The sequence below is a fragment of the Plectropomus leopardus genome, chromosome 17, assembly GCF_026936395.1.
Source record: "Plectropomus leopardus strain MGB_pleo_1.0 chromosome 17, ASM2693639v1, whole genome shotgun sequence".
NCBI classification, from domain to species: domain Eukaryota; kingdom Metazoa; phylum Chordata; class Actinopteri; order Perciformes; family Serranidae; genus Plectropomus; species Plectropomus leopardus.
The window spans coordinates 8322306-8347977 of record NC_142192.1 but is presented as its reverse complement, the minus strand read 5'-3'; the positions used below and the strand labels follow the sequence as shown (position 1 = coordinate 8347977).

Below are 25672 nucleotides of genomic sequence, written 5' to 3'. Positions count from 1 at the left end.
GTGACTCCTCCTATGGCAATAACATTCCAAGAAGCATGGCGATGGATCTTCAAAACATCAGCAGGTTTATTTTTATTGCAGCCACCACACTGTCCGTCATTATTTTCAATCGAAGGCGACGTAGGTGTGTTATGCAAGCAATAATGAAAAGGCAAGCCCCTTATACGTGGGGACAGCCACGTATGAGGGATTTCTTGGACTTAACAATAAGCAATTGTTAACAGTTGTTAACAATTGCAATTGTTGACTCAACAGTAACACCTCTTGTAGCGCCTGCTGCATCATGCCTGAGGGAGCCAGTTCCTATTGACAAGCACATACCCATAGCATCATGAGACCTATAAAAGCAAAGGGTTTCCATTGCAGTTTTGCAAAATATGGCTTTTTCGAATCGTCTGAAATACCACCACATGCATGCGTTTTTTTGTGATAAATGGGAGGTTTTCTTTTCATTGACTTGTTTGCACAATTTGAGAGTTAATGGAAACTCACCTCGTGTAGCCCCCATACAATCAGATCAGTTTGTCTCTGCTTTGCCTCAAATATACCTCAAAAGTAGTAGTTTTGACAAAATAATCTAAACTCAGGGTCGACACAGAACGCCAGTTTTTAATTGTATGGGCTGATACTTTGTTCTTGACATAAAATGGTAGGCCAACTTACTGACCAACATTGCCATCTCTTGAGCCACAGGCCAAGGCAAAAAATGAAGAAACAGATACTATGCCCAAGGTTTGAAATTAGCACCAGGCACCAGCCAAATGCTGGTAACATATGCAAGTACCTGCTGAATCACCAGCGAAAAAAAAAAAAAAGGTAATCTATTGATTGGCTGGCGATTGAATCCACCTGTCACTGTGTGAACCACTTAATTTCCAACCCTGAAAATGCCCCAGCATTGGGCAGTTAGTAGTAACAGCAGGAGCAGCACTTTATAAGTATACTTGAGGCAAAGACATAGCATCAGTATTACTTGTAGTGGTGCTCATAGTGTTTTATTATCCTGGGTCTCAGGGAGGCATTTTAGTCTCCTGCAAGGACCCAAATACTGTTAAGAGGCTTTTCCAAAGAAAAAAAATGCACAGAAAAACACTTTGCACTGGCATTTGAAATCCCGAACTGTAGATTAGCAATGATTAGCTGCTCCAAGGCCCAACATTTGTAAGTGTGCTGACAGCAGCCTGGTACTAACATGTCATTTTCATGGGCAAAGGCTTTATGTGGGCAGAACCATTAAAGCATGGCATTAGAGTGTCCCGAGGGATCCGCTTTGCTCCAGTGATTTCTTATTCACACGAGGGCTGAGGGCAGGCTACCACGGACACTGGCTGCTTCACTGCGCCTAATGTGCTCCACTTTGTACTGCCTGGCATGGAGGCACTTACTCAAGCTTCACTGACAAATTACACATGAGCATGTTGCCCCTCATCATGGACCTAAAGTCAGGTCTGCACACTGACAGCTGCTCCAGAGGTTTAGGAATTTAGTGAGATACATTCTGACTGGAGCTGCTTGAAATGTCCACGAGTTGGCGGGGTGCTACCACCGAGCACGCTGGGGGCAAATTTTTTGAACTCTTGAACCTTTCTGCCCTCTTTTAGTTTTGTTCATTGAAATACTAATACTTCATTGAAATACTAACACTTCATTTCTCACTAATGCAGGACTGGGAACATAATCCAAATTGACTGTTAAAATGAACGTGAAAACACCATATTTTATTGATTAACATTCAAGCACTTCCTATTGCATTTACTTCAAATGTACTCCACCATAAACCCATAATACCCATTATTGTATGTTTAACCCTTTGAAGCATGGAGCGAGATCTTCTTTTCTTGTGCTGATTTCAGATACCTTTCACAAGAATTTAAATACAAATGGACTGGACTGCGATGACACCACGTGGCTCATCATCAGTCCCTGTTCAGCTCCGCTTTCATTCCCTCTAGCTTAACCTCCTCCATTGCATTTCAACCCTCAACCACTGTCATGCTTGTTTTTAAACAAACCCCTTAGTACTACGGTTTCTAAATAAACTTGAAATTGCTGCCCACAGATGTCATGGTAGATATGACCAACTCGCTGCATTTGATTGTACTCACTGTTTGTTTGATGATCCAGGGTGCTTCGGGTGTCCATTGATTTGCAGGACATATGGAGAGTTGCTGGATGAGACTAAACTGATTGGTCTGATTGTCGCGTCAAAACCAAATAAAATCCTTAACAAACATTACCCCAAAATGAACAGGCCTTTACGAAAACAAAGTTCAAATCAATGGAGCGACGAATTCATCAAACATGACTAAAATTTAACCAAACACTGAAGACTGGTTTTCTCTTGGTGTCTTCCTTGCTCAACAAATTTAGCACACCTGCCTTTAATGAGAGGATACTGAGATGGCAGGTGAGGTGATGCCTTCAAGTGACTCAAAAAAGGGAAATAATAAGGGCTAATACCAGCTCTAAACAGGCCCAAAGTATGTTGAGGGCACATTGGGTGCATTCACACCTGCACTTAGAGCTGTCCAAAACTGTGAAAACAAGACCCAAGTTGTAATTTAGCTGAATTATCCTTCAAAGTAGAGGCTTGTACCATTTGTTCTGCTTCTGAATTGCTTGTCCTACAACAAAATACTGATCAATAAAGTACTTGAGAGTCTGTGTCACATTTTAAAACCCTAAACAGCTTTTAATTGCACAGTGTGGACTAAAATGTGACAATGTAACAAAGGAAGCATGATTCAGAACTTCAACACACCCATCATTTAGACCAGCTGGAGCAGCTTTCAGCAGCTTCTACCTCTGCCTTGTCTTTTGTATTCTGCACACACTAATTACTTTGTCATTTACAAACAAATGCCACTTAGAAACTAGACTCTGTATAATGGGATTGATTGGAATACCATATTCCTTCAACCCACCCATTGCTCTGAGCAGACTTCTTTTATTATTTCTAACCTTTCCTGGAAGTTATGTTTTTGGTGCAGTGACACCACTGATTCACCAACACAAGCTTTAATTTGTCTTAAATGAAATACAGGAAAGAACAGTCTTTGATCATAAGAAAATAAGAAATGACCCTACAGAGCAGAGTTACTGTACATAGATGCACTTTCTTGAAACAGATACTGAACAGAGATGCAATCAGGAAATTATCCGTCCATCATCGTGACTTTGCACCTTCAACACATAACAGACATTATTAACCTGTACAAAAATGTTAGCAATTAAAAACAGTAAAGGTAGAGTGAACATTTAGAGAAAATCTCATCAGAAAAACAGGTAAGTGGATCAACATAAAGGAGCTGTCTTTAACAGTGGAACTACATGTCATTTCTGGTCATGCTCAGGGCATCTTCCAGGGGAACAAAGCCATGTTCACATCAGCCACTTGTCCTTCTCCTTGTTGAAGTTTTCGGCCCACTGGCGCGTAAGCTCTAAGTAGTGATCTGGCCGGTTGGGTTGGTAGTCAAGGTACAAACGAGTTACTGTTTTCTTGGGTACAGCCTTCTCTATCTGCGTGCCTTCGTGCCATTGGTTAAAAGAAGTAATGGTGACGATTTCTGGTCTGACAGACAAAGCCGCCTGCAAGGATGTGTCGTAGTAACGTCCGTTAACACGGTTCCTAGTGTTGTGGTTGTTCCACGGCCGAACAGCTGTGTCCACATACCCCGGCCCGACGCTGGGAATAAAGAGCAGATTGTTTGCATCACAGAAGGCCTTGATGGCTTTCCAGTTCTGGTGGGATGAGCCAAAGGAGAAGCCGTTAGAGGCAAAGTAGGTGTATATGCCATCAAAGCCGCTAGCTAGGATGTCATGTTTGTGGCGCTCCTCCACAATGAGGGCAACAAAAACGCCATCGTAAGGCGTGCCTCTGATGCTGTGGGAACCTTTAGCTGTCAGAAGCTCTGCCCAGGACTCTGGTGGTGTTAGGTAGGAGTCATAGACATAAAACAGAGGCAGGACTCGCCCTGTGCTGGACCTGAATCTGTAGAAGGCGCCATGCTTTCCATACCTGAGGAAAATAAGAGAGGGAGAATTTCAAGCTGTTATAATATGCACTGAAAAGCATTTTTAAAGCAAATACAATTAGTTTTTTTGCGATTATAAGGGTGGCAGTGTGCACTGCTGGCTGTCTGTGCATTTTGTAACTACTACTTGGGGGAAATATCTGAATTCTTCACATAGTGGCTTTTTTTAAATGTATTTTTTTGGCGCTTTGAGCACCACAAGCCGAGTGCCATCTAGTTCCATTTTATTGGAGAGAATGCAGACATCTCTATGGCTGATATCTCAAATGCTCAGCAACTTACATCAAAAGAATCTACACAGATAAACCGCACTCCTGGTAAGAGGAAAAATATGCATTTTTCTATTTTGGGGTGAACTGTCCCTTTATGCTAAAAAGCTCATGGGCATCATTATGACCCAGTGTCAGTGGGTTAGCGAGGCTAAAGGCCAGGGCAACCAATCCTCTTATCAGTGGTCTTGTTTGATTGCAACTAAAGCTAATGTTTCAAATGTCATGGTGCTAAAATGCCACACGTAGCATCTTTAATACAGCTAAGATTTCTCAGGTTGTGTCAGACATCCAGATATACTTATGCTTTACTGAAACCGTCATCTTTTTTCCTTGTGTTTCCATTTTTGTTTCATTTTATACAGATGGTCAGCACAGCAGGTTTCTGAAAACATTGGCAGCAATTTAAAGTCCAGAAATCGGATTTGACTCGAGGCTCTCGAGGCTGAGCTTTGATTTTACTCCAGTCTTGTATCATTACTCTTTATTTTTGTTCCTAGCCACAGTGTGAGACCATGGGCTTCTTTTTTTTTAAATCAGACTACTACTGAATATCTTATTAGATGAAACACTGTCTGATTAGCCTCACAGGTTTTCGCCACATCTCTGTCTTTAAGCTAACATGTTTCATACGTTTTCTGATTTCTAGAAAAAGCTGAATATCATCAAATGTTTTGAGACAGTCGGGTCCCCTCTGGCACACATTCAGACTGGTCGAGGTCAGAGCAAAAGCTACCTGCCGATCCACTGCAGCAGGATCACAGGGGAGACATCTATATTTAACAACCTGTTCCTCATCAACTTCTATCAGGCCTCATGTTTCAACAGATCGCTAACATCAGAGCTCCCGTCTTTGGTCGGGGGAAAGGAAACAAATCTGGCGCACAGAAAAGTGGGCGTATCAAAAAAAGAACTCACTTGTCAATAATGTATTTGATGTTGTCATGCATGCTCTGGTCCGTCCGTCCTTTGTATGGCTGTATGTGAAAGGCCACCTGTGCAAAACACAATTTAAACACAGATGTCAGCAAAAAGTTCATAAAAACTTAATTATACAAAAACCTGAAATTTAAGGTGTTATGCAGTGAATTCGATAAAAATGGAAAATACTCAGTTAAAGACTAACCTGTTTTGCCACTGTTATCTAACTTACAGATCAGTTTTTGAAGCAAAAAAAGAGATATGCGATACAACCCTGTGCCAGTAAAAGCTCCAAAGTGTGTGGGTGAAAAAGTATGACCCTGAATACATTAAATTTGGGATTCCTAACGGCAGGCAGTGATACTGTGCCAGAAGCACAGTGTGCTGAACGTAGTGACATCCTGTCAAATGAGGCGCTAAAATCCTCGAAGCTCCAGAGACACTTAAACACAAAGCAGCTGGGATGTGTTGGAAGGCCAAAAAAATATTTCCTAAGAAAAAAGGACGGGCTTCAGGCATAACAGAAAGTCACCGCAACATTAACAGCTGACAGAGATATAACACACATTTACAGCCCTGTTTCTTTCTTCTTATTATGTTTTTGTTTTGTGTTTTGGCATTTATTTTAGGAGGTTGCTTCTCTGAATTTTTGTGACAACCAAGAGTGTGCCTTAGCTATTTGAAACCTGAGCAAGTTTGTTTGATTTCTTTCAAAAACATGGGGAGAATTCAATGAACAACTCAACAGCACATGTCCACAAAAATTTGCCAAAAAAAGTTACTAGAAAATTACCTTTTTTTTCTTTTTTCTTCCTCTCTTTTTTAAAACTACTTAAGAAAAAATCTGGTCACCTTTTGTTAATTTCTTGCTGTTTGTGGTGCATGTCTTGCCTAGTTGGTCATTCCCTTTTCTCCCCATGTTTTAGACAGAAATGGAACCAATTTGCGCCGGCCTCAAATGGTACAAATGAAAGGGGTCTAAATGCAGCGCAAGAAAACTGATGTCAGTCCAGATATAAAAAAGGTTGAGACCTACTGTGTTTAAGTACCGAGTGCAGATAACTCGTCCTAATTCACAGTAAGCCAAAAATGATGTGTATTTAACATGGCTGCGGTCCTGACCTGAGGCCTTTACCAAGAAGTGAGATTAATGGATTAGCCAGCTATCATTGGACTCAACACAGGGTTTCCTGTTAACTTCGGAGAATCGGACCAAAACCTGTCATCAGCCTGCCAACTGACCAATCAAATCACTGGAAAAAACGGCATCATTATTCCTGACAGGGACTTAAAGACGGACTTTATATTAAAGTAACCGGTGAGAGCTTTTGACATTTTTCCTAGCTGCTTCAGGTTTTTAATGTGTCCATTTTAGTTTTAAAAACCCAGCTCCCAACAAACATGGTCCTGTCTGACTGTTTGATGGATCACTACAGTAAATATATAATGATTACAGCAGCATTGGACTTGAGCACAGATTCTTTCATTCTTGACTGTTTTCTTGACAATGTCGATGCTTTTTACACTCGTATTGCATCACTGCAGCTCAGAATAGCGACTTTGCAATGATAATTGGAAATAAGAACTAAACCTTCTGTTGTTTTTTATTAGAGAAAAAAATCAACACACTTTGTTCCCACATTGTTATTATGAATGCAATATTTTCATCAGCAAAACTTCATCAGGCACTTTTCCTCTCCTCTCTTCTTTTCTTTGTGTTACATTTGAACAGTTTTATATGTATAACATATCCATTATAGTTTGTTTGTCAAAAGGCAAAAAAATCAATAAATTCTCAGCGTACACTGAAGACATATATCATCATTCATAGATATTTATATCCTTAGAGGGAGGGACATCAAATCATTTTTAAGTACTGGGGATAGATTTATGGCTTTTATTTATTTATTTTGGGGTTCAGTCCTGCATGCATGACAATAGTGAAATAGTCAACTTCAATTTTAACTTTTAAGTTTCATTACTAAAGGGGACATTTCTGAAATATAATATCCCCTGATATGTACATAACGAATGGTTCCTTAAAATACATATATCTTTTATAGTAATGACAGAAAAAGGCCATTTTACCATTAGGACAGGTCTCAAAGGAAACGGACACAAGACAGCGACAAGTCCAAGTTAAAAAGGTGGCCTGGAAACTGGACTCTGTTACCAAAACCACACATACACAGTGGCAATTTCTCAATGTAAGCTCCATTACAATTGTTTCCTATGAAGTAGCTTTCAAAGGGTTTATTTTAGAACGTGTTTTGCAAGGACATCTTGAATTATGCATAAAACATCCTGGTACTTTGTGTTTGTTCACACATTTTCACATTGCATGGACTGTGATGAAACAAGGTGTTACTGAGTGTAAAAAAACAAGGGAGCATTTTGCTGTCTACATGCATGATTGACAACATTTTGACCACAAAGACATGATCATTAGATAGAGGACACGTGTTGAGACACATTTCTCTGACTACAAATGGTCATTAATGGTTGAATTGTTGTCAATCACGTCCATGTGGAATGGATGAGGAACTGGGAACAAGATAGTGTGCTTTGTATTTTTTTGTGTGGATAATTGTCGCCCAGCACCCACTGTGGATGTGTGTGTTCCTCTTGATGATTGACAGAGGAAATGTGTGATAAGCTTTAATAGCCTCTCTGCAGTGGGCTCCTGTTTATACACAGAGAAAACCTTCCTTTGCTTTTATGAAACATTTCCCTGCTGCTCAGTGGTGTGCAAATACTGCAGGACTGACTCATCTGACCTTTTATTGGGAACCGTTCTTCTTTAGATAAGTATTATTGAAGGATTAAGGCTGTGTTCTAGCCCTGAGATCTAATGTCAACATGATAGGATACACTGAGAACACTGCAGCGCTCATTAAACATTTCTCTACAGCACCAAACACTCAAACACTCCCATTCCTGTCAGCAGGAGAAAATGTTGGCATTGTATGTTTCCGCAGACCATGGATACATTAAACTCTAAATACGAGTGCTGACATTAGGGGTTGGAGGGGATGGGAGATGGTGAGATGCCTGCGAAAGCTGCAGACAAAGAGACCAACAAAACTCGCTATTTTTTAGCAAGTCAGCTGTTGCTGAATTTACTTTATAGGCATTAAACACACGTTTTTAACAACCTCTCACTGTGTTTTCACCAGGGACTGTGCCATGAAAAGCAACAGACATCACTCCGTTTCCTGATGGGACATAGCCACAAAAAGTGGTTGTTGTTCTTTTCTGAGAGATCGCAGTATTTTATTTTTTTTTAAATCAAGACATTACGGCATTTGTTGCCAGGGTAGCGCCACATAAAGTGGTTGTTTTTTTACAGAGACCTCTCCTGCTTTTTCTGGTGGAATAGTGTTGCAAGCAGTGGTTGTTCTTTTTACCAGGATATCACTGCATATCTTGCTGGGATAGTGCTACCAAAACCAGACACTCTTCGATCAATAATCACGCAGTTTTTGTGCCTAAACCTGATTATTTATTTACCACAACACTGCTGAAACTTAAATACACCTAAAGATTCAAAGCCATATAATAATGGACAAATGTTACGTATTTGCAGAAACATACAATGCCAACATAAAAGTGTGCAAAAATTCCTAACATTTTACAAAAGGTGTAATATTTTACAATTGCAAATATAACGATCACTGCAGCTCCTTTTGTCTTTGTGTCTTTTCCTACTAATTGCTACAGATCCAGTGAATAAGCGGAGACTTTTGTGCACTCCTTTTTTCCTGATAAATGGTATAAAAATAATCCTCCATTGGGGAGGCACCTCAGTCCAATAGCCCATCAGTCATCAAAGAGAAAGAGGGCAGGCAAACAGTGGCCTTTTTCCTCTAGTTTAAAGATAGGAGGAGACAGGATGGCAGACAGAAGCTAACTTTAGTCTGCAGGATGCTGAGGATTTCTTGAAAATTGAGCTAAGAGGGAGCAGGAGGAGGAGGAGGAGGAGTAGAGAACAAAAGAAGCAGATGCTCACCATCCCCACAGGCTTGTCCTGCATTGTCGTCTCATCTGTCAGCATGTTCAGGTGAAACAGGATGACGTCTATTCCACTGACCCGAGTGTTTCAGAAACCCATTTTTAGCTACTTCTCAGTAATATCTTCAGAGTATCTGCACAGTCTTTTTTTTAGATTTAAATGAGATTCAGACTGTGTTTTAGTTCATTTTTTAAATGGACTAAATTTTTAAAAAATCACTAAAACTAGAGATATGAGACTGGTTTGAGTGGTTTTGGAGGCTGAGTGATTGATGCCCTCTGTCATTCAAGAAAAACTATGGTATGCTTGTTTTCTTCAGTCACAAAGGGAGGGAAAAAAGGATCTACTGCAGCTCAGTGGCAAACAGTAAAGCATTGACAGAGCTGTCGAGCCACAAACACGGAGCGCTCGACGCCCACTCCATCTTTCAAAAGAGGCTGCAAGGTCTTCCGAAACAGTTTCCATGGCAACACGGCGGTGTTTGGCGCCCGGGCTCGAGCTTGTCAGCTGTCTCGGCTGGTTGGAAATCATGAAAGGCCAGCGAGGTAAGACGCTGCTCAATCTGTTCCTGTTTGGCTGAATAAAGCGCGGACGGATGCGGATGAAAAGTGTTTTGTTTGCTTAGATCTCTTCGTGTAGTGCCAGGCCGACAGAGTCTCGTATTTACGTTCAGGGCCTCAGGTGTATCGACACCACTGCCGCAACAAACAAGGCCTCCCGAACAGTTCTCAACAATGTTTGACTTTTCTTCAGATGATGACAAACTCTAACCTGGAGCAAAGTTATTTCATCATGTTGGTGTGTGCTACATTAAATCAGCTAGTTATGTAAACTGAGATGATAAACTCAAAAGTGCAGATGGAAAATACAGTTATGAGGAGAAAACATTAGTCTGTGTGTGACAACTTTTCTTCTTGAGGTCTCAATATGGCAGAGAGTGTAACCCGAAATGATCTCAGTGTGTTCTAAGTGTACTACACATGACACATTTATACCTTCCATCGAATCTGTGATGCTTTCTATCCCAAAAACCCAAGAGAAGAAACACAGACACTACGTCGGCGAAATAAGGTTTTCTCTGGACAATTTGAGGACTCTTTTTAAGGCCGGGAACATTTTCTCATTATAACTCTATGCTGTCATAATGAGACAATTTTGTCATTATAATAGGTCTGCTTATAATTACAGCTAAGTGCTTTAAAGAGTTATATGCTGCTCTCCAGCCTCCTACACAATTTTAAAAAATCCTATTGGGAGTGTTGAGGAAGTGGCGCAAGATGATGAGACTGTGTGAGGTGTAAGGAGTCACTAGCAAGCAATTATGTTAAGTCTGACTATCTCTAATCTTTGGTATTAATTAGAGGTCGTAACGGGTATACCTGGACCCTATGTGACCTGAAACCCAACGCAGGACTTGTACGGGTTTTAGGTCCACAATTCATCATGGTCAAACGGGTCTGTGTCAGGTCCTTTTCTATTTACAGATCTCTGAACAAATTTCCCAATTCCTTTAGTATTCAGGTCTGTTACTTCAGACCCATGAAAACCTCTCGCATAAAATTGTATTTTCAAACTGAACTCCAGTTTCAATTCTTGAAAAACAACATTTAGCTTTTATCTGCATTGCTGCCATCATTAAAGCAACTGATAAAATCTCTCACATATAAAGTATAAGAATATTTTTTTTGTGAGTTTAATCTCTTTAGCTGTATTTTCAATATTTTTGGGGAAACATCTGGTATATTGGTCAACGATAGCCTTTTTACATATGCAGCAAACAAAGAGAGAGATTGCATTTCTGGTCACCTGATGAATCTAAGTCCAATATTCTTTTTTTTTTTTTTTTTTTTTAATAATCATACTTTATTTTATTTTCAGAATTGTAACTCAACAATGCAACCATACATCATCCGACACTGGTCTGAGCTAGGAGAGAAGACTTAAATAAAGTAGAAAGAGAGAGAGAGTGAAAGAAAAGAGAGAGAGAAAAGATAAAAAACAATGAAATAAACAATAGTAATAATAAAAACTTACATAGAGTAATATTAATAAAAAAATAATAATAATAATAAAAAGAAAAAGAGATCAACAACTTATCAGCAAATGAAAATACGTGTGTCCCTGTACCTGTTAATGAGTATTTCTTATTTCTGAATCATTCTGTTTGGAAGCTTCTAAGCCAGTATTTCCCCTCTGGATAATTTCACTTAGATCCTTAGGCAGGTAGTCTATTAGAGGTTGCCATATGTCCATAAAAGTGTCGTCATTTCCTTTTAATTTGGCACTTAGTCTCTCCATAGGAAAAACTCTAAAAATTTCTTTGTACCACTGAGTCACAGTGGGAGGTTTCTCACTGATCCAATTAAATAGTATACATTTCCTGGCCAGAAATAAGAGTTTATTGAGCAATTTTAATCTTTTCACATCCAAAACTCTATTTAAAGGTGGCAACCCCAATAGGAACTGGCCTGGATCTTTACAAATCTTGTGTTTGAATATTGCTGTCACTTCCTTAGATACACATGACCAGAACTTTGATATTCTTGGACAGTTCCAGAAGCAGTGTATATATGTCCCACTAGCTAATTTACATTTCAGGCACAATGGTGATCTATTAGGATCAATTTTGTTCATAGCATGAGGTGTCCTGTGTTGTCTATGAAGTATTTTATATTGCATTTCTTTAAATTTATTGCTGAGAAACAGAGAGTGGGTGGTCTGAATACATCCTTCCCAAGCATCTTCATCATATACACTTTGAATGTCCTCCTCCCATCGTTTAATAAGCCCATCAACATTGTGTTGGTTACAACTCTGAAGTCTATTATAAAAATGTGTGATAAGACCTTTATTCAATGTAAAATTAATTATGAGCTTATCAATTGGTCCCTTCAGTGTTTCTGCTTGAGTTGGGTTGAAATTTGTATTAATAAAGTGACGGACTTGAAGATAGGCTAAAAAGTCTTTCTGTGGGAGTCCAAATCTGTTTTGTACTTGTGGGACGGACATGAGGACATTATTATCATCAAACAAATCTCCAACCACTCTTACTCCCCTTTCCTGCCAAGAGCGAAATACAACATTTTCAATGCCAGGTAAGAAGTCCCTGTAACCCACAAGTGGGGTCAGATAGGAAAAGGTACCCTTTCTACCAACAAACCTATGCATGTCGTGCCAGATCTTAATAGAGTTTTGGAGTATTTGATTGTCCCTTACTTTGGGCGGGGCAGTTTTTTTGCAAGAGAGTTCTCCTAGTAATCTAAATGGAGCACAAGCCCAAGATTCAGGTGGGTCCTCTATTCCCTTTAAATAGCAGTGAACCCAATCATAGATGGATCTGCCATGACAGGCCCAGTTGTATAATATAATATTAGGAAATGCTAGACCTCCATTATCTCTTGGAAGCTGTAAGGTTTTCATACTTAACCTGGATTTTTTCTTTTGCCAAATGAACTTTGAAAAATCCCTTTCAACCTCTCTTGCTACCTTTTTAGAAATATACAGAGGCAACATCTGCATGGGATAAAGTAACCGAGGCAGAACATTCATTTTTATTAAATTAATTCTGCCCATCCAAGAAATTGGCAAATCTATCCATCTGTTAAGATCGCTCTTGATATCTTTATGTACAGTGTTAAAATTTCGTCTCAATAAATTATTAATATTCTGGGATGCAAAAATGCCTAAATATGAGAATCCTGAAGCAGACCAAAGGAATGGAAAATTTGGTAAATTTGGCACATTATGACCATATCCGATTGGCATAGCCATTGACTTACTAAAATTAATCTTGTATCCAGAGAAAGATCCAAAGGTCTGGATGACAGACATCAGAGCTGGTATTGACTCTTCTGGGTTGGTGAGAAAAAGAATAACATCATCTGCATATAATGCAATCTTATATGATGTGGATTTAATTTGGAAACCCGTTATGCTGTTATGGCTTCTAATAGCCTCTGCCAGTGGCTCAATGACCAATGCAAAAATAAGCGGGGACAAGGGGTCCCCTTGCCGAGTGGATCTCCCTAACTTAAACTCCGATGATTTTGTACCATTTACAAGTACACTCGCTCTGGGTGAAAAATATATCAGCCTAATGAGTTTAATAAATCCCTCCCCCAGTCCGAATTTTTCCATGATGGTGAATAGATAAAGCCACTCCACGCGATCAAACGCCTTTTCGGCGTCAAGTAAAATAACGAGACCTTGTACCTGATTAGTATTTGCATATTGAATGATGTTAAGTAATTTTCTCATATTGGTATAAGAGTTCCTACTTTTAATGAATCCTGTCTGGTCCGATCCAATTAAGAGTGGCAGGTAGTTCTCAAGTCTTCTCGCTAATATTTTTGAGAAGATTTTACTGTCCACATTCATCAGGCTAATAGGGCGGTATGAGCTGCACTCATCAGGGGTTTTTCCCTTTTTAAGGATTAAAGATATATTGGCAGCGTACAAAGAGCATGGTAAGGAGCCTATCTCTATTGAATAAAGGTACATCTTGAGCAGAGGTTTATCTATGGAGTTTGCTAATTTTTTATAAAACTCTGGACCATAACCATCTGGTCCCGGAGCTTTTCCGTTCTGCATGGAATTGATTGCATTTTTCACCTCTTCTCTGGTTATCGGTCTTCCAAGTGCAGATTTATCTGCTTCTGATAAGGAGGGGAGGCTAAGCTTTTCTAGAAAACTCTGTATACACTGTGATGATGTAGTGGATTCTGAGGTATAAAGTTTTTCATAAAAGCTCTTCATTATCTCCACCATCTTTTGGGTCTCATAATGATTTTTCCCAGTTTCGTCCTTTAAGGATGAGATAGCCCTAACATCACGCCTACCAGCTGCTAAACGTGCAAGTAGTCGCCCTGGTTTGTCACCCATTTCAAATAGCCTATGTTTTGCATAAAAGATACTTGCTTCAGCCTTTTGCGTCAAAAGTTGGTTAAGAGCTGACCGTGTGGCTTCTGCTTTTTTTGACAGGGTTGCAGAGTAATTATCCTTTAGCTGTTTATCAAGATCACTCAATTGTTTCTCTAAATTCAGCTGCTCTCTCAAAGCTTCCCTTTTCCTGGCTGTGCTATATGAAATTATGACTCCTCTCAAGTAAGCCTTAAGTGTATCCCAAAGTATTGATGGATTGGTATCCTCATTATCATTAATTGAAAGGAAAATATTAATTTGTTCTTCCATAAAAGTCGTAAAGGAGGGATTATTAAAGAGTGAGGGATTTAATCGCCAGCAGTATGATGAGGGTTGGGGAGAGGGGGGAGAAACCACAATAGACACATCTGCATGGTCTGATAGTAGACGGGTACCTATAGTACATTCCTCCACTCTATCTAGCACCATCCTTGAAACAAAAAAATAATCTATTCGGGAAAAACTTTGGTGTGGGTGTGAAAAAAAGGTATAATCTCTCCCTCGAGGGTGGAGAATTCTCCAAGCATCAAACAACTGTAAGTCTACACATAGTTCTCCAGTGGCCTCCCTCATTTTAGATGTGGCTTTAGTCAGGGGGCTTTGGTCTACCTCAGGGTTCATAACACAGTTAAAGTCTCCTCCAAGGATACTGAATGTTGCAGACATTACAGAGGCATCAGCTAATAATTTAGAGTAGAATTCTTCTTGGTACACATTTGGAGCGTATGCACATCCAATCATTATATGCTCCCCATATAAGAATCCTGTAATAATCACATAACGGCCTTGACAATCTTTAACACACTTTTCTAAAGTAAACGGAGTATTTTTATTTATTAGGATGGCTACCCCTCTCTTTCTTGTAGAAAATGAAGAATAATAAATTTGTCCTACCCATTCTCTCCTAAGTTTTTCATGTTCATTGTTATCCAAATGGGTTTCTTGTAACAGGACTATGTTAGCTTTTCCTTTTTTTAGCCAGCATAATAGTTTCTTACGTTTCACAGCATTGTTTATTCCCTTTATGTTAAATGAAACATACTTAGTGGTGTTCATCGTTCTACCCAATTAGATGATTGACTATGAATGCATCTAGCTTTAAGGCAAAACTTGTAAAATAAGTAGTACAAGGGCACAAAAGGAGCAGGGGGAAAGAAAAGAAAAGAAAAAAAAAAGAGAAAAAAAAAAAAAAAGGGGGGACCTAACTCACTCCCTTTAAACTTATCTTCAAACAACACAAGTACTAGGAACACGTACTTGTCATTGAACACACTTATCTGGAACGAACATGTCCCTTTGGACTCAACATGAACTGTCCTCTCAAGAGGACAAAACAAAGGGTCCCTTGGAGCTGGGAGGAAACAAAACGCGTTGTGAGCGCACTTGACCATGGTCCACAGTTATTCTCCGTGAAACGCAGCCGTCATGACACCCACTCACTCCCGACTGGAACCTCCACAATAAAGTCACCTTGTGTGTAGCCAGTATAATGCAAAGTCAACTTGTGTGTAGCAGCACATAGGGCGCTGTACGCATGGGGTGGCATATGAACTCATTTAACGGAGCCCCTATACATTAAACACAATGTTATATAACTTATTATAACATATTATAACTTTACTTATGCACCAAAACACCCCGATCTGTGTATGCTGCTGTAACTCTTCACAGTAGTCACGGAACCGCATCCATAGCTCCGATGATGTGTGCAGCTTCCTCAGCTGTGTTGAAGGAGAAATCCTTGTTGTTGCAGGTAAAGCGGAGGATCGCCGGGTACTGCATCCTGAACCTGATGTTCTTGGAGATCAGCTTTTGGCACACCTCGTTGAAACTCCTCCGTTGCTGCAGGACATTCTGCGGGATGTCTTGTCGAATGGAGATCCTGGCCCCTTCATATTCGAGCTTCTGTTTCGCACCAAGCGCTAATATCTTCATTTTATCTGCCGGGTAATGAAGCTTCATGATAACTACGCGTGGCACGCCAGGTTTAGGTCGACCGAGCCCTCTGTGGCACCTGTCCAGCCGGATCCTGCCTTTCTTGGTTTCCAGGTGGAGGACTTTGGGCAGCCAGGTTTCAAAAAAATGCAGCGCATTGCTCCCTTCAATCCCTCTTTGACGCCAAAGATCCTTATATTATCCCTGCGGGATCTTGCCTCCTGGTCATCCATGCGGTTACTGAGGGTAGCGAGTTTATTTTCCGTGTCTGCTAGCCTGCACTCCAAATCAGCAATGATGTCTTCAGCACTAGAAATGCGGTTTTCTGCCTCCTCAATACGCTGTGATTCACTTTCCAGCTTGGCTGCAATGATATCCAATTTGTTGGAAATCATGGACATCTTCTCTTCCACGATGGCTGCAACTTTAGCCGAAATCTCTGCCGTTACCGCAGCTACCAGGTTAGCTCCTGCTACTCCGCCATCTTTAGCAGTAGCTTCGCTGTCGACTTGCTGGCTAATATTTTTCTGGACCGGCGTCTTTGCGGTCTTGTTTGTCGGCATTTCTCGGCCCGAGATGTTCATCGACTAGTCACGTTTCAATATACTAAGTATGGCTACAAATATGACTCGTAAAATACAAGTTTGTGGATAGTTCAGCCGGGAGCTACGTGGCTTCGATCCTCTCAGTATGACGTCATCACCAGAACCCCCAATATTCTTTTTTTAATATCTGTTTTGGTCTCCACTCTCCAAAAATATCTGGCTTTAGCCATTTGGTGTTGGGAAGGCAGTGTACAGTAGGTGCACCACAGTTGTTATTGGTGAAAACAGCTGCCTGTTGCTGCTTGAATTGGACCAGACTGGACCAAAATAGTAAAGTTGTGGGCCAGAACAACAAAGCAGTGAGCCTGCAGATGCAAAAAAGCTCCGTAGAGCTGAGAGGAACAGCAGAGCTGGGTGATAATTCTCAAAAACCAATCACATTACATATAGTCAACTGATCCAGTATTCATATAAAAATATTGATTGGTTCAGCTATAATACTTAAATTGCGAGACTTGATAGCAATGAGAATCAGAAATATTTCTTAGCAACAACACATATATTGACTTTAAAGGGAATAAATGTCTTGATGAGTTAATTAAAATATTCAAATCTTATCGTTACCCCCACACAACTGTTATTAAGAGAGGACATTAATCATTAAAACAAGCATCCTTGTTATAATAAGAGTTTTGTTGTCGTAATGAGAGATTATGTCATGAGAACATGACACTTTTCTGCTCTACTAAAGTTTTAATTTGCATTTAATTAACATTTCACTAAGCAAGCAGGGTCAATCTATGCTTAATTAGTGAGGTTGGAGCGCTGGAGGGGATTATAGATCAGACAGTGTCCTCCTGTCTGTCATGTGTTGGTTTTAACTGATATCTGCAACACCAGCGGTCTGGTTTGGACTGAATTTGGAACAAGAATCTCCCTTCACATCTCATTTTGCTTTTGAATGTTGACAGAGAAACTCTTCCTACGTCGTAATCAGTATATCAAATGACACGCAAGGCACACACCAGATGACATTTGCGGAGAAAACGCACACACACACACACACATGACTGCTCAAAAACACAGACTTCAGCCTGTATTTTGTCAGCGGCGGCTCTGGTGCACTGAAACACTGGAGCATTAGCCCTCAGGTCAGCTGTGCGATACACACTGTTGTGTAAGTCTGACTGAGACACACAGAGAGACCCAGTTCTCAGTCTAAGACTTCCATATAAGGAGCACGAAAGTAGTCTGAGGGAAAGCTCTTCTGTCCTCTTAATGCTGAATCTACAGTCTGTGCTCGGCTTGTTTTGCCACTGCCATCTCAAGCACCTTCAGCATCGTATGACTTTGTGGTATCTGACCCCTCAGTGCTAAAGTAGATACGACTTTGTTAGACGGACTACTGCATTAAAATAGACAATCTACCCTAAAGCACTTCAAGGCTTAAAAACAGGGATTGGCTCAGCCGGTCTGAGAGCGGAACATTTTCATCTCTCAACAACCTCCATATAACTGTAAATGTCAGGTTTTGAGGTCAGAGCATCAAAATTTTAGATGCCACTGGGACCCACTGGGTAGGTAAATTTCTTCACTGTCAGGAGCCTCAGTGGACCAGAATGCAATGCAGCTGCAAGACATGCTGCATTCTGAATAAAGGGCATGACACACTTTTTCTTATGTGGAAAGAGTGCTGTTTTATTAAGGACCCATCACACTATAGTTAGGTTCACATGTCCTGACTGCAGCCTTCGTTCTGAATCTTTGGGGACTTTATAAACTATCCATTTTTTAGAAAGTTTAGAGTGTGAAAAATCTTAAAACCAGTCTTTCCATTTCTTTCAAAGCTTCTGTGATGACCTAGGATGGATTACAGAATAGGCCACCCAGGCACAGGCTCAGGGGCCTAAAATATCAGTCCCTGACCTTCACTTGCAAAATGTTGGAAAAAAAATGAACAAATAGAAACTGGGGAGAGAGTCAAAAGACAACAAAGAGGAACAAAATAACAAAAAAACCCACCAAATTACCTCAAAGAGACACAGAACAACTACAAATAGACACAAAACTACTATAAGGAGAAACAAAATTATTTCAAAGAGAAACAAAAGACCAGATGACAAACTATAATCACCAAAAAAGACACAAGATTATCTCAACATCTGGTCACATAAAGAGCAACAAAAATGTTGGAAGCTTCAGTAAAAATAACCATGAGCAAACTTACAGTGTAATAATCATTCTTGCTGTAACTTCCTGATTTTGGCAATAGCCAACTATGACTTGTTGAAGCAGGCTCAATAGCAACATTTCTGCTTAAGTACATCTGTGTAAACCTTTAACTGGAAGTTTAACTTAATGCTGAGCTGAATAATCAAATTTCCATTTTTGACCAGTGGCAGTTGTCATAACTGTGCTGACTTTTGAGGAAATAAACAGCCAGGGAGTCGCCAAAATAGGTTACTTTTACATAACCTTGCTCTGCTAGAGTATAAACTGCTCCACTAAACAGACATGGATGGCAGACTGTAATAAAACAAGTGTCAAAAGTCCTGAAAAATAATGTGTTTTAAATCTTATATACACGATATAATAATGTTTTAAGTAATTCATTCAGTAAATCATCAGAAAGGAAAAACATACCGGTTGTCTCACCAGTTACCTTGATGCTGTGCCTGTGGGCGGCGTCCATGACAGCGGGAACCAGGTCCTCGGTGGGCTCCCCGTGGTCGTCCGCCATCCCGGGAGGATACCAGGACAACACCAGCACCCCTACAACAGCACAGGGTGGGAAGGAGGTCTGCTCTGAGTACAGTCAGGCGTAACATTTGAATGTAATGAAGAATGCTCATTAGCCTACATAGTATTGTTTTATTGGAGGATTGTGGTACATGCAGGAAATGTCAACTTTTTCAAAAGTAAATTGTGACCTCCAGTCAGTGTTCCTCTTTATGTGTAAAAAATGTATCTATATTTTTTGAAAGTATTATTCTATGAATGTGTACATCATTAAAGTGACTAAATAAAGTTATAATCTAGCTAAATAGCAGCTAAACTGGTGAGCTGGATGGCTAAAGCTTTTTGAATGCAATGGTGTATGAGGAGGCTACATTTTAAAGTTCCTTTACAACTTAAAGGGGCTCTATGCTAAATTAAGAGTGTATGAATTGTCTGCACACAGCTCTCAACATGGAGGTGGCTGAGCTGGTGGTTAGCAGCTAATGGTGCTAACTCAATAAACAGCGCTCAACACTGGCAATAGTGCTGACAGAGCTAACAGTGTTAACCAGGGGATTACTAGAGGGTGGATACTACACCTCTGTGATAATGGTGTCCCCATATTAGTGGCCGGTAACTGACGTATGAGCACAGTGCAAAGCAGCAACGATGAGCTAGCCAGTGGAATACACACGTACTAATCACAACCTTAGAATTATAAAAGTTCTGTCCGCGAATTGAGAAGTTTTGAGATACTGAACTTCAGAGTTTTCCATTCCAAATAGCAGAAAGGATAAGAACCTTTTTTTCTGAATTCAAAAAAGTCCCCCCAAAATACATAGAACTGAAAAACACACCTGACATAATGCTAAGAGGTAGTCAGAGAATAAGAGTATATGAATTACTCAGTTTTAACAGAAATCACAGATAGAACCTTTTATTCTAAGGTGATGTAACATGCAGACAGGGCGGACTAGCCACAACAAAAAACTGAGAAGCTCAGATTACAATAGGGACTTATTAGGGACCTGGAAGAGTGTCACCACTGTTGCCTAATGTAACAAGTGAAACACATAGAGCCCATGTTGCAAGAGTTACCTGCTGCAGCCGCCTCTATCTGGGCCATGTGTGACTCCAGCACCGTTGGGTCCCTGGAGCTGTAGGGTCCCAGCTCAGGGTAAAAACTTGATGCAATATCTTCCGGAGGCGTGTGCCTTCCTTGGGGATGACTGGCTGCGATCTTTGGGTCCCAGTGTGGCACCAGCACATGATCCCAGTGAATGTACTTGTTGTCCATGCTGGGAGCGCCGTACCACAGGTAGTAGAAGATGTGAACATCGTAAAATATGCTGTAGTCTCGATCCGATTTGGTGAAGACCACCTTGGTGTCACTGCTGCCCATGTGGAACTGGCCCGGCGACACCACCACGTCTTTGACATCCAGCCGCCTCCTGTCGGATCTCTCCCCGATGAAGTCCATGCCGGGGGCCAGATCCGAGAAGCCATCGCTAGGTTTCAGCGTCCTGAGCCCCATCATGGCCCCGAAAATGAAGAGCGTGAAGAGGAAAAGTGCCACGAGAGCTTTCCTGCGGAGCCGAGTCATTGTCGCTGTCCGTGGTGCTGCAGACAAACAGCCAGTAAGGTTCCTCTTAACTGCAGCTCATCAATGCAGGCATCGTATTTCAGCATGAAGTGGCGTCGAGCAGGTAAAATAAAAAGCGTTCAGTCACTGCAGCGGCTGGCGCATAATCTAGTCTGTTAAACGCACGACAAGCAAAGCAATCTCATTTCACTTCCATCATCACGACCTGAAGGCATCCGGCACTATAATGCTTCAATAAATCGCCTCCCGCTCGCATTCGCACAGCCGCGATGAGCACGTCGGGTTTTATTTTCCTCCATCCTTTGCCCTTCCGGAGAAAAGTGAAAAATCGATTTCATCGCTCAACAGTTCCCTCATGTCCCCGAGGAAGACACAAGCCAGACTGTTCACAGCGAGGCTCCTGTGGATAAAGCGAGTCTGGTCACCTCCGTGTTCCACCGTCCGTCTGCTTCTCCTCCTCCTGTCATCCCATCTTCAGCACAAAGGACCACATTTGCTTCTCGTGAAGAGCTCTGTCGTGTCGCTAGAAGAAGCACTGCATTAGAGAAACACTGTTTTTACAAAAGGTTTATGCTAGAATGGAACATTTGTTTCTGTGGTGCGAGCAGGAGGGAGGTGGGATTAACCTCAATCGAAACGACATGTATGAGGGGTGATTAATGCCACAAGATAAACAGGAGGAGGAGTTTGTTGGGCGTCATCTCTTAAATATTAAGAAGCATTTCTGTGTGGCCTATATTGGGAAAGTTAGAATGTCTAAATCATATCATATCATGGGAACACTAAATTTTACTTAACTAAGGTTCTGTTTGCAACATTTGGAGCACTTATACAACAGCAAACTACTACTTGCTATGTAAAGATATAGTGGAGTAATGACGTCCTGAGTAGAGAATGAAATCAGTCTACCTGCGTGTGTTGTAATCCAGTGTCTCTGTGTATTGTTGTGGAAAGTCGGTCCGCAGTGCTTACATGTTAGTGCATCTGTGTATTCCAGTGGCTCGCTGCTTGGCACTGAACTCATGCTGTGGTTACCGCCTATATCTGGAAGGCGTCACTGCAAAAGTGCAGTGCCTACCTTCCAGTTCCCCCGGTTAACAGCTCTGTCAGCACTGTTGCTGTAGTTTAGTGCCGTTTATGCGTTTATGGAGTCAACTCCGTTTATGCTAACCACCTCACCACACCTCCATGTTGAGAACCGTGTGCAGACAACTCATACGCTATGAATTTCACATACATGGATGTTTCATGGAAGGACTATGTAAAAATGTATTCATTCATTCAACCTTTATTTAAATCTCGAGGAGTCATTGAAAGCACGCCCTCATTTTCAATGATGTTGAGAGCACAGAGAACACAAAACGCAAAGAAAACACAAAGAACAAGCAAGAGCAGACAGAGCACCATTAAAAACAGCTACATTCAAAAGTGGAGCAATTGGTAATTATTGTTTTAAACTCGGCCAAAGTAATTAATATGTTGAGTTTGAATGTGCATTGAAAGATAAGTAGATGCCGCGAAAAAGATTATAAGCAGTTTTTCCAAATTCAGTATTTGTCCGGGGAAAATTGAGCATTAAGCAATCAGTTAAAAGTGTAAAATGGTTACTATGTGACCAGTTTAGTAAAGTGCTAAGGTATGGAGGCATGCTGCCTGTCACCAGACCACCTTATCATATCAAATGCAATGATGAATGGAGTAACTGTTACCAGTAATGAATCTGAGCGCAGAGTGGTAAACTGAGTCCAGTGAAATTAGAGTTAAAGCAGAAACATGTCTATAGATAACATCGCCATAGTCCAGAACTGAAAAAAAGACAGCCTCAATGATGTGTTTCCTATATAGACTGAATGAGTCGAAGTAATACCACCCATTAATTTAATCTTATCTCATCCTTCAGCTTCACTATGTAGCACTAATAACCCCTCATACAGGCTCGTTTTGTTTTTTTGTTGAACGTGTAATGCCTGTTGTTTCACAGATGCTCCTGTGATTTACTTTCACCTGCAGTACTCCAAACCCATCAACTGGACCTCAGTCTGTGTTGCAAAACCTAATTCATGTCTGCTGTGCACAGCTATTCACATCCTATTCACATCCCAAAGAAATTCACAATAGCTTGTTAAATCTGAAAGTCCTGTGTGTGGCGGTCTAACAGAAGTTTATCAAATAGAGAGAGAACACATGCCTGAGGTGACATCTAGTGGGGAAGATAAAATAGTACATTTATAATCTGCATGCTTGTGGTTTTAGCCATGCGCACCATAAGGGTGACCATGATCTCCCAACAACCTTAATTATCCCGGGATGGACTGTATGTCCATATGTCACCAATAGATGGTGTCTTTGTATTTAGTATAGAGTTAAGGAAACAGGAGAGACCTCGTGTTGCTGTGACGTGGATACTTTTGAGCTACAATATATCAGTTGGCAAATTGATTTTATTTTTTTATGTATTTATTTAATTTTTGTGTGTGTGTGTGTGTGTGTGTAATTGTTTCACATTTAAGCAGCTGGAATTGGAGAATTTTTACTTTTACCCCTTGAAAAAAATCCATTAATCAATTGATTAAAAAATTAGGTGGTGATTGATCTATTAGCTAACAGCTAATCAATTAATTGTTGCAGCGCTGAGCAATTGTGTGTGCAATTTTATGCCCTATACATTTGAAGCCGTTTTTTAAATATGAGAGAAGCTTACTCAATGATGTAATGACAGTGGGTGATTTTAGGGTATCCAAAAGGTTTGCATAGCTCATTGGCCATGGATCAGTAATCCATTTCATGACAAATCCTTTAAAGGAATGTTAGATGCCTTGGACAGTTACCAACAACAGTATCTTCCTAGAACGTCGATGATTTATACTGTAAATCCTTCATGGTTAGGCACGACATTGCAGAAATGTCACAAAAGGAAGCGCTTATTCTGTGCTTGGAACTGTCCCCGGTGCTGAAACTGTTCTTTGTTGCATACAGCGCTGCACCCTTTGTGTGATGGATGCTACTAATGAGGTTAAACATGGGGAGAGCATCAACTGTTGTTTGTTCCTTCCTTTCAACAATCTCTATACACCTGTGGTTAATTGTATCTGTTCTAATAAGGCGACAAACCCCACAAAAATCTGAGCTCATGACACCAACATCATATGCTCTTGTTAACAATATCCACCCCTGTGAACACCAAGAATGTATTCTGTGGGCACTCTTTTTCTGCATACATTGCCTTTAAAGAGCATTAAAAGTATTAACCCCCCTCAGAACTTCCTGCTTTAGAGGCTGTAAATATTTTTTTCTTATTATAACCTATAACCCACAAAAAGAGCAAAACCTTTGATGAATTGTGTGTGTATCAAAGCCTGATATATCTTGTTCCTCTGGGATATAGAGCTCCATAGTTGTCCAAAATCATTTAAGACCATCAGTTAGCCACACTGTTGGAACTGGTTACATGCTCCTTCATCACCATAAACATACACTCTGTAGTCTATTCTGGCTTAATCCCACAAACACCCTCCTGCTATTAAATACTCACTTGAGCACCAAATGTGTATTAATCCACCGCTGAAAATAGTCCCCAACAAATGCTTTCTTTCCTCCTTTTGCTGACAATTAGAAAAATGAAAAATAGCACCATTTTTTTCTTTAAAGTCACTACTAAAGGATAAGAACAGGTTTTTAAATTGGCGCCATCTTGTGGTAATGTCAGGAGAGACTCTGTGATAGACAGCAATGCAAGTTCCCAAAAATCTAACCAAGGTACAGTTACAAGAATGAGCATGAAGTTAACACATAGATGTTACCCATTTTTTATCAGAATTTTTCTGTTTTAGGCCATCATTTAAAAAAAATGCTATAAACATATTAAGATCACACACACTTTTGCTGTAGAGATGTCCACCATACTGACATCTAAAAAAAGAATTTTTTTAGATGTCAATTCATCTGTTTCTGTCAACCAAAATAGCAATTCCCTCTAAATTTTGACATATTCCTGTAACTGGCAGTTTCCTTTGATAAAGACAGCTTCGGCCTGTCATTGTTGCCTGCTCGGCCCCGAGCTGGACCCGCAGCAGCCTTTCCTACCTAGAGGTTTGTTGTTGAAGGGATATCTGTCACAACATGGCAGCGTGTTATGGATTTATCATTGATCGGGCTATTGATTGATTTCCCTCTGGAGGAGAGGTGAAAGGTGAACTGACAGGCTTCCCTGTGGGGCTGCTGATTATTCTCCCCCTCTGCAACACACAAGGGCCCAGGCAGTCATTGAAAGTGTGTTTTAAACCATACATCATCACATACACAACATTATATACTGTAAAAATGTAATTTTACAGTAATATATGCAGTTTATGCGCAAACTTTTACTTTTACTCTTAATGAGAGGCAACTTTTCAGTCATAGTGACATAACGGCCTGTGTGTGTTTGCGTGTGTGTATTCAGTGATGGCTGTTGAGCAAGCACGTGCCAAGCCTTTGTTCCCACAAGCCCCTCTGGGTGACCCCAGTCACCTTGGGGTGGCCTGTTTTGTTGTGCAGCAGCCGGTGGGCCTTTCCATTTCCATGGTGACTTTCAGAGGGCCTCTGGCCACACTATTAGAGTTACACATGAATGGAGGTGGTCATTTGGTCTTCATCGGGCAACATCTGACACGCGCACGCACGCACGCACGCACGCACGCACGCACACACACACACACACACACACACACACACAC

The 25672-nt window shown here is 40.7% G+C and overlaps 1 protein-coding gene across 1 annotated transcript; it reads right to left on the bottom strand.

The window, feature by feature from the left end:
• Positions 1-48: 48 nt before the first annotated feature.
• LOC121958006 (glycoprotein endo-alpha-1,2-mannosidase-like protein) lies at positions 49-21593 on the bottom strand. Its single transcript, XM_042506846.2, has 4 exons — positions 20453-21593; positions 19299-19408; positions 5222-5298; positions 49-4018 (listed from the first exon to the last, which is right to left on the bottom strand). The coding sequence occupies exons 1-4, from the start codon at positions 20955-20957 to the stop codon at positions 3382-3384; spliced, it is 1329 nt and encodes a 442-aa protein (XP_042362780.1). The 5' UTR covers positions 20958-21593; the 3' UTR covers positions 49-3381.
• Positions 21594-25672: the final 4079 nt, after the last annotated feature.

What these genes read in the sequence shown, in the direction of transcription:
- LOC121958006 (XM_042506846.2), bottom strand. Translation starts at nt 20,957, where the DNA reads ATGACTCGGCTCCGCAGGAAAGCTCTCGTGGCACTTTTCCTCTTCACG. An exon ending in GATAGAGGCGGCTGCAGCAG is followed by an intron (nt 19,409 to 20,452) that starts GTAACTCTTGCA and finishes GTGCTGTTGTAG; the next exon opens with GGGTGCTGGTGTTGTCCTGG. An exon ending in ATCAAATACATTATTGACAA is followed by an intron (nt 4,019 to 5,221) that starts GTGAGTTCTTTT and finishes TATTTTCCTCAG; the next exon opens with GTATGGAAAGCATGGCGCCT.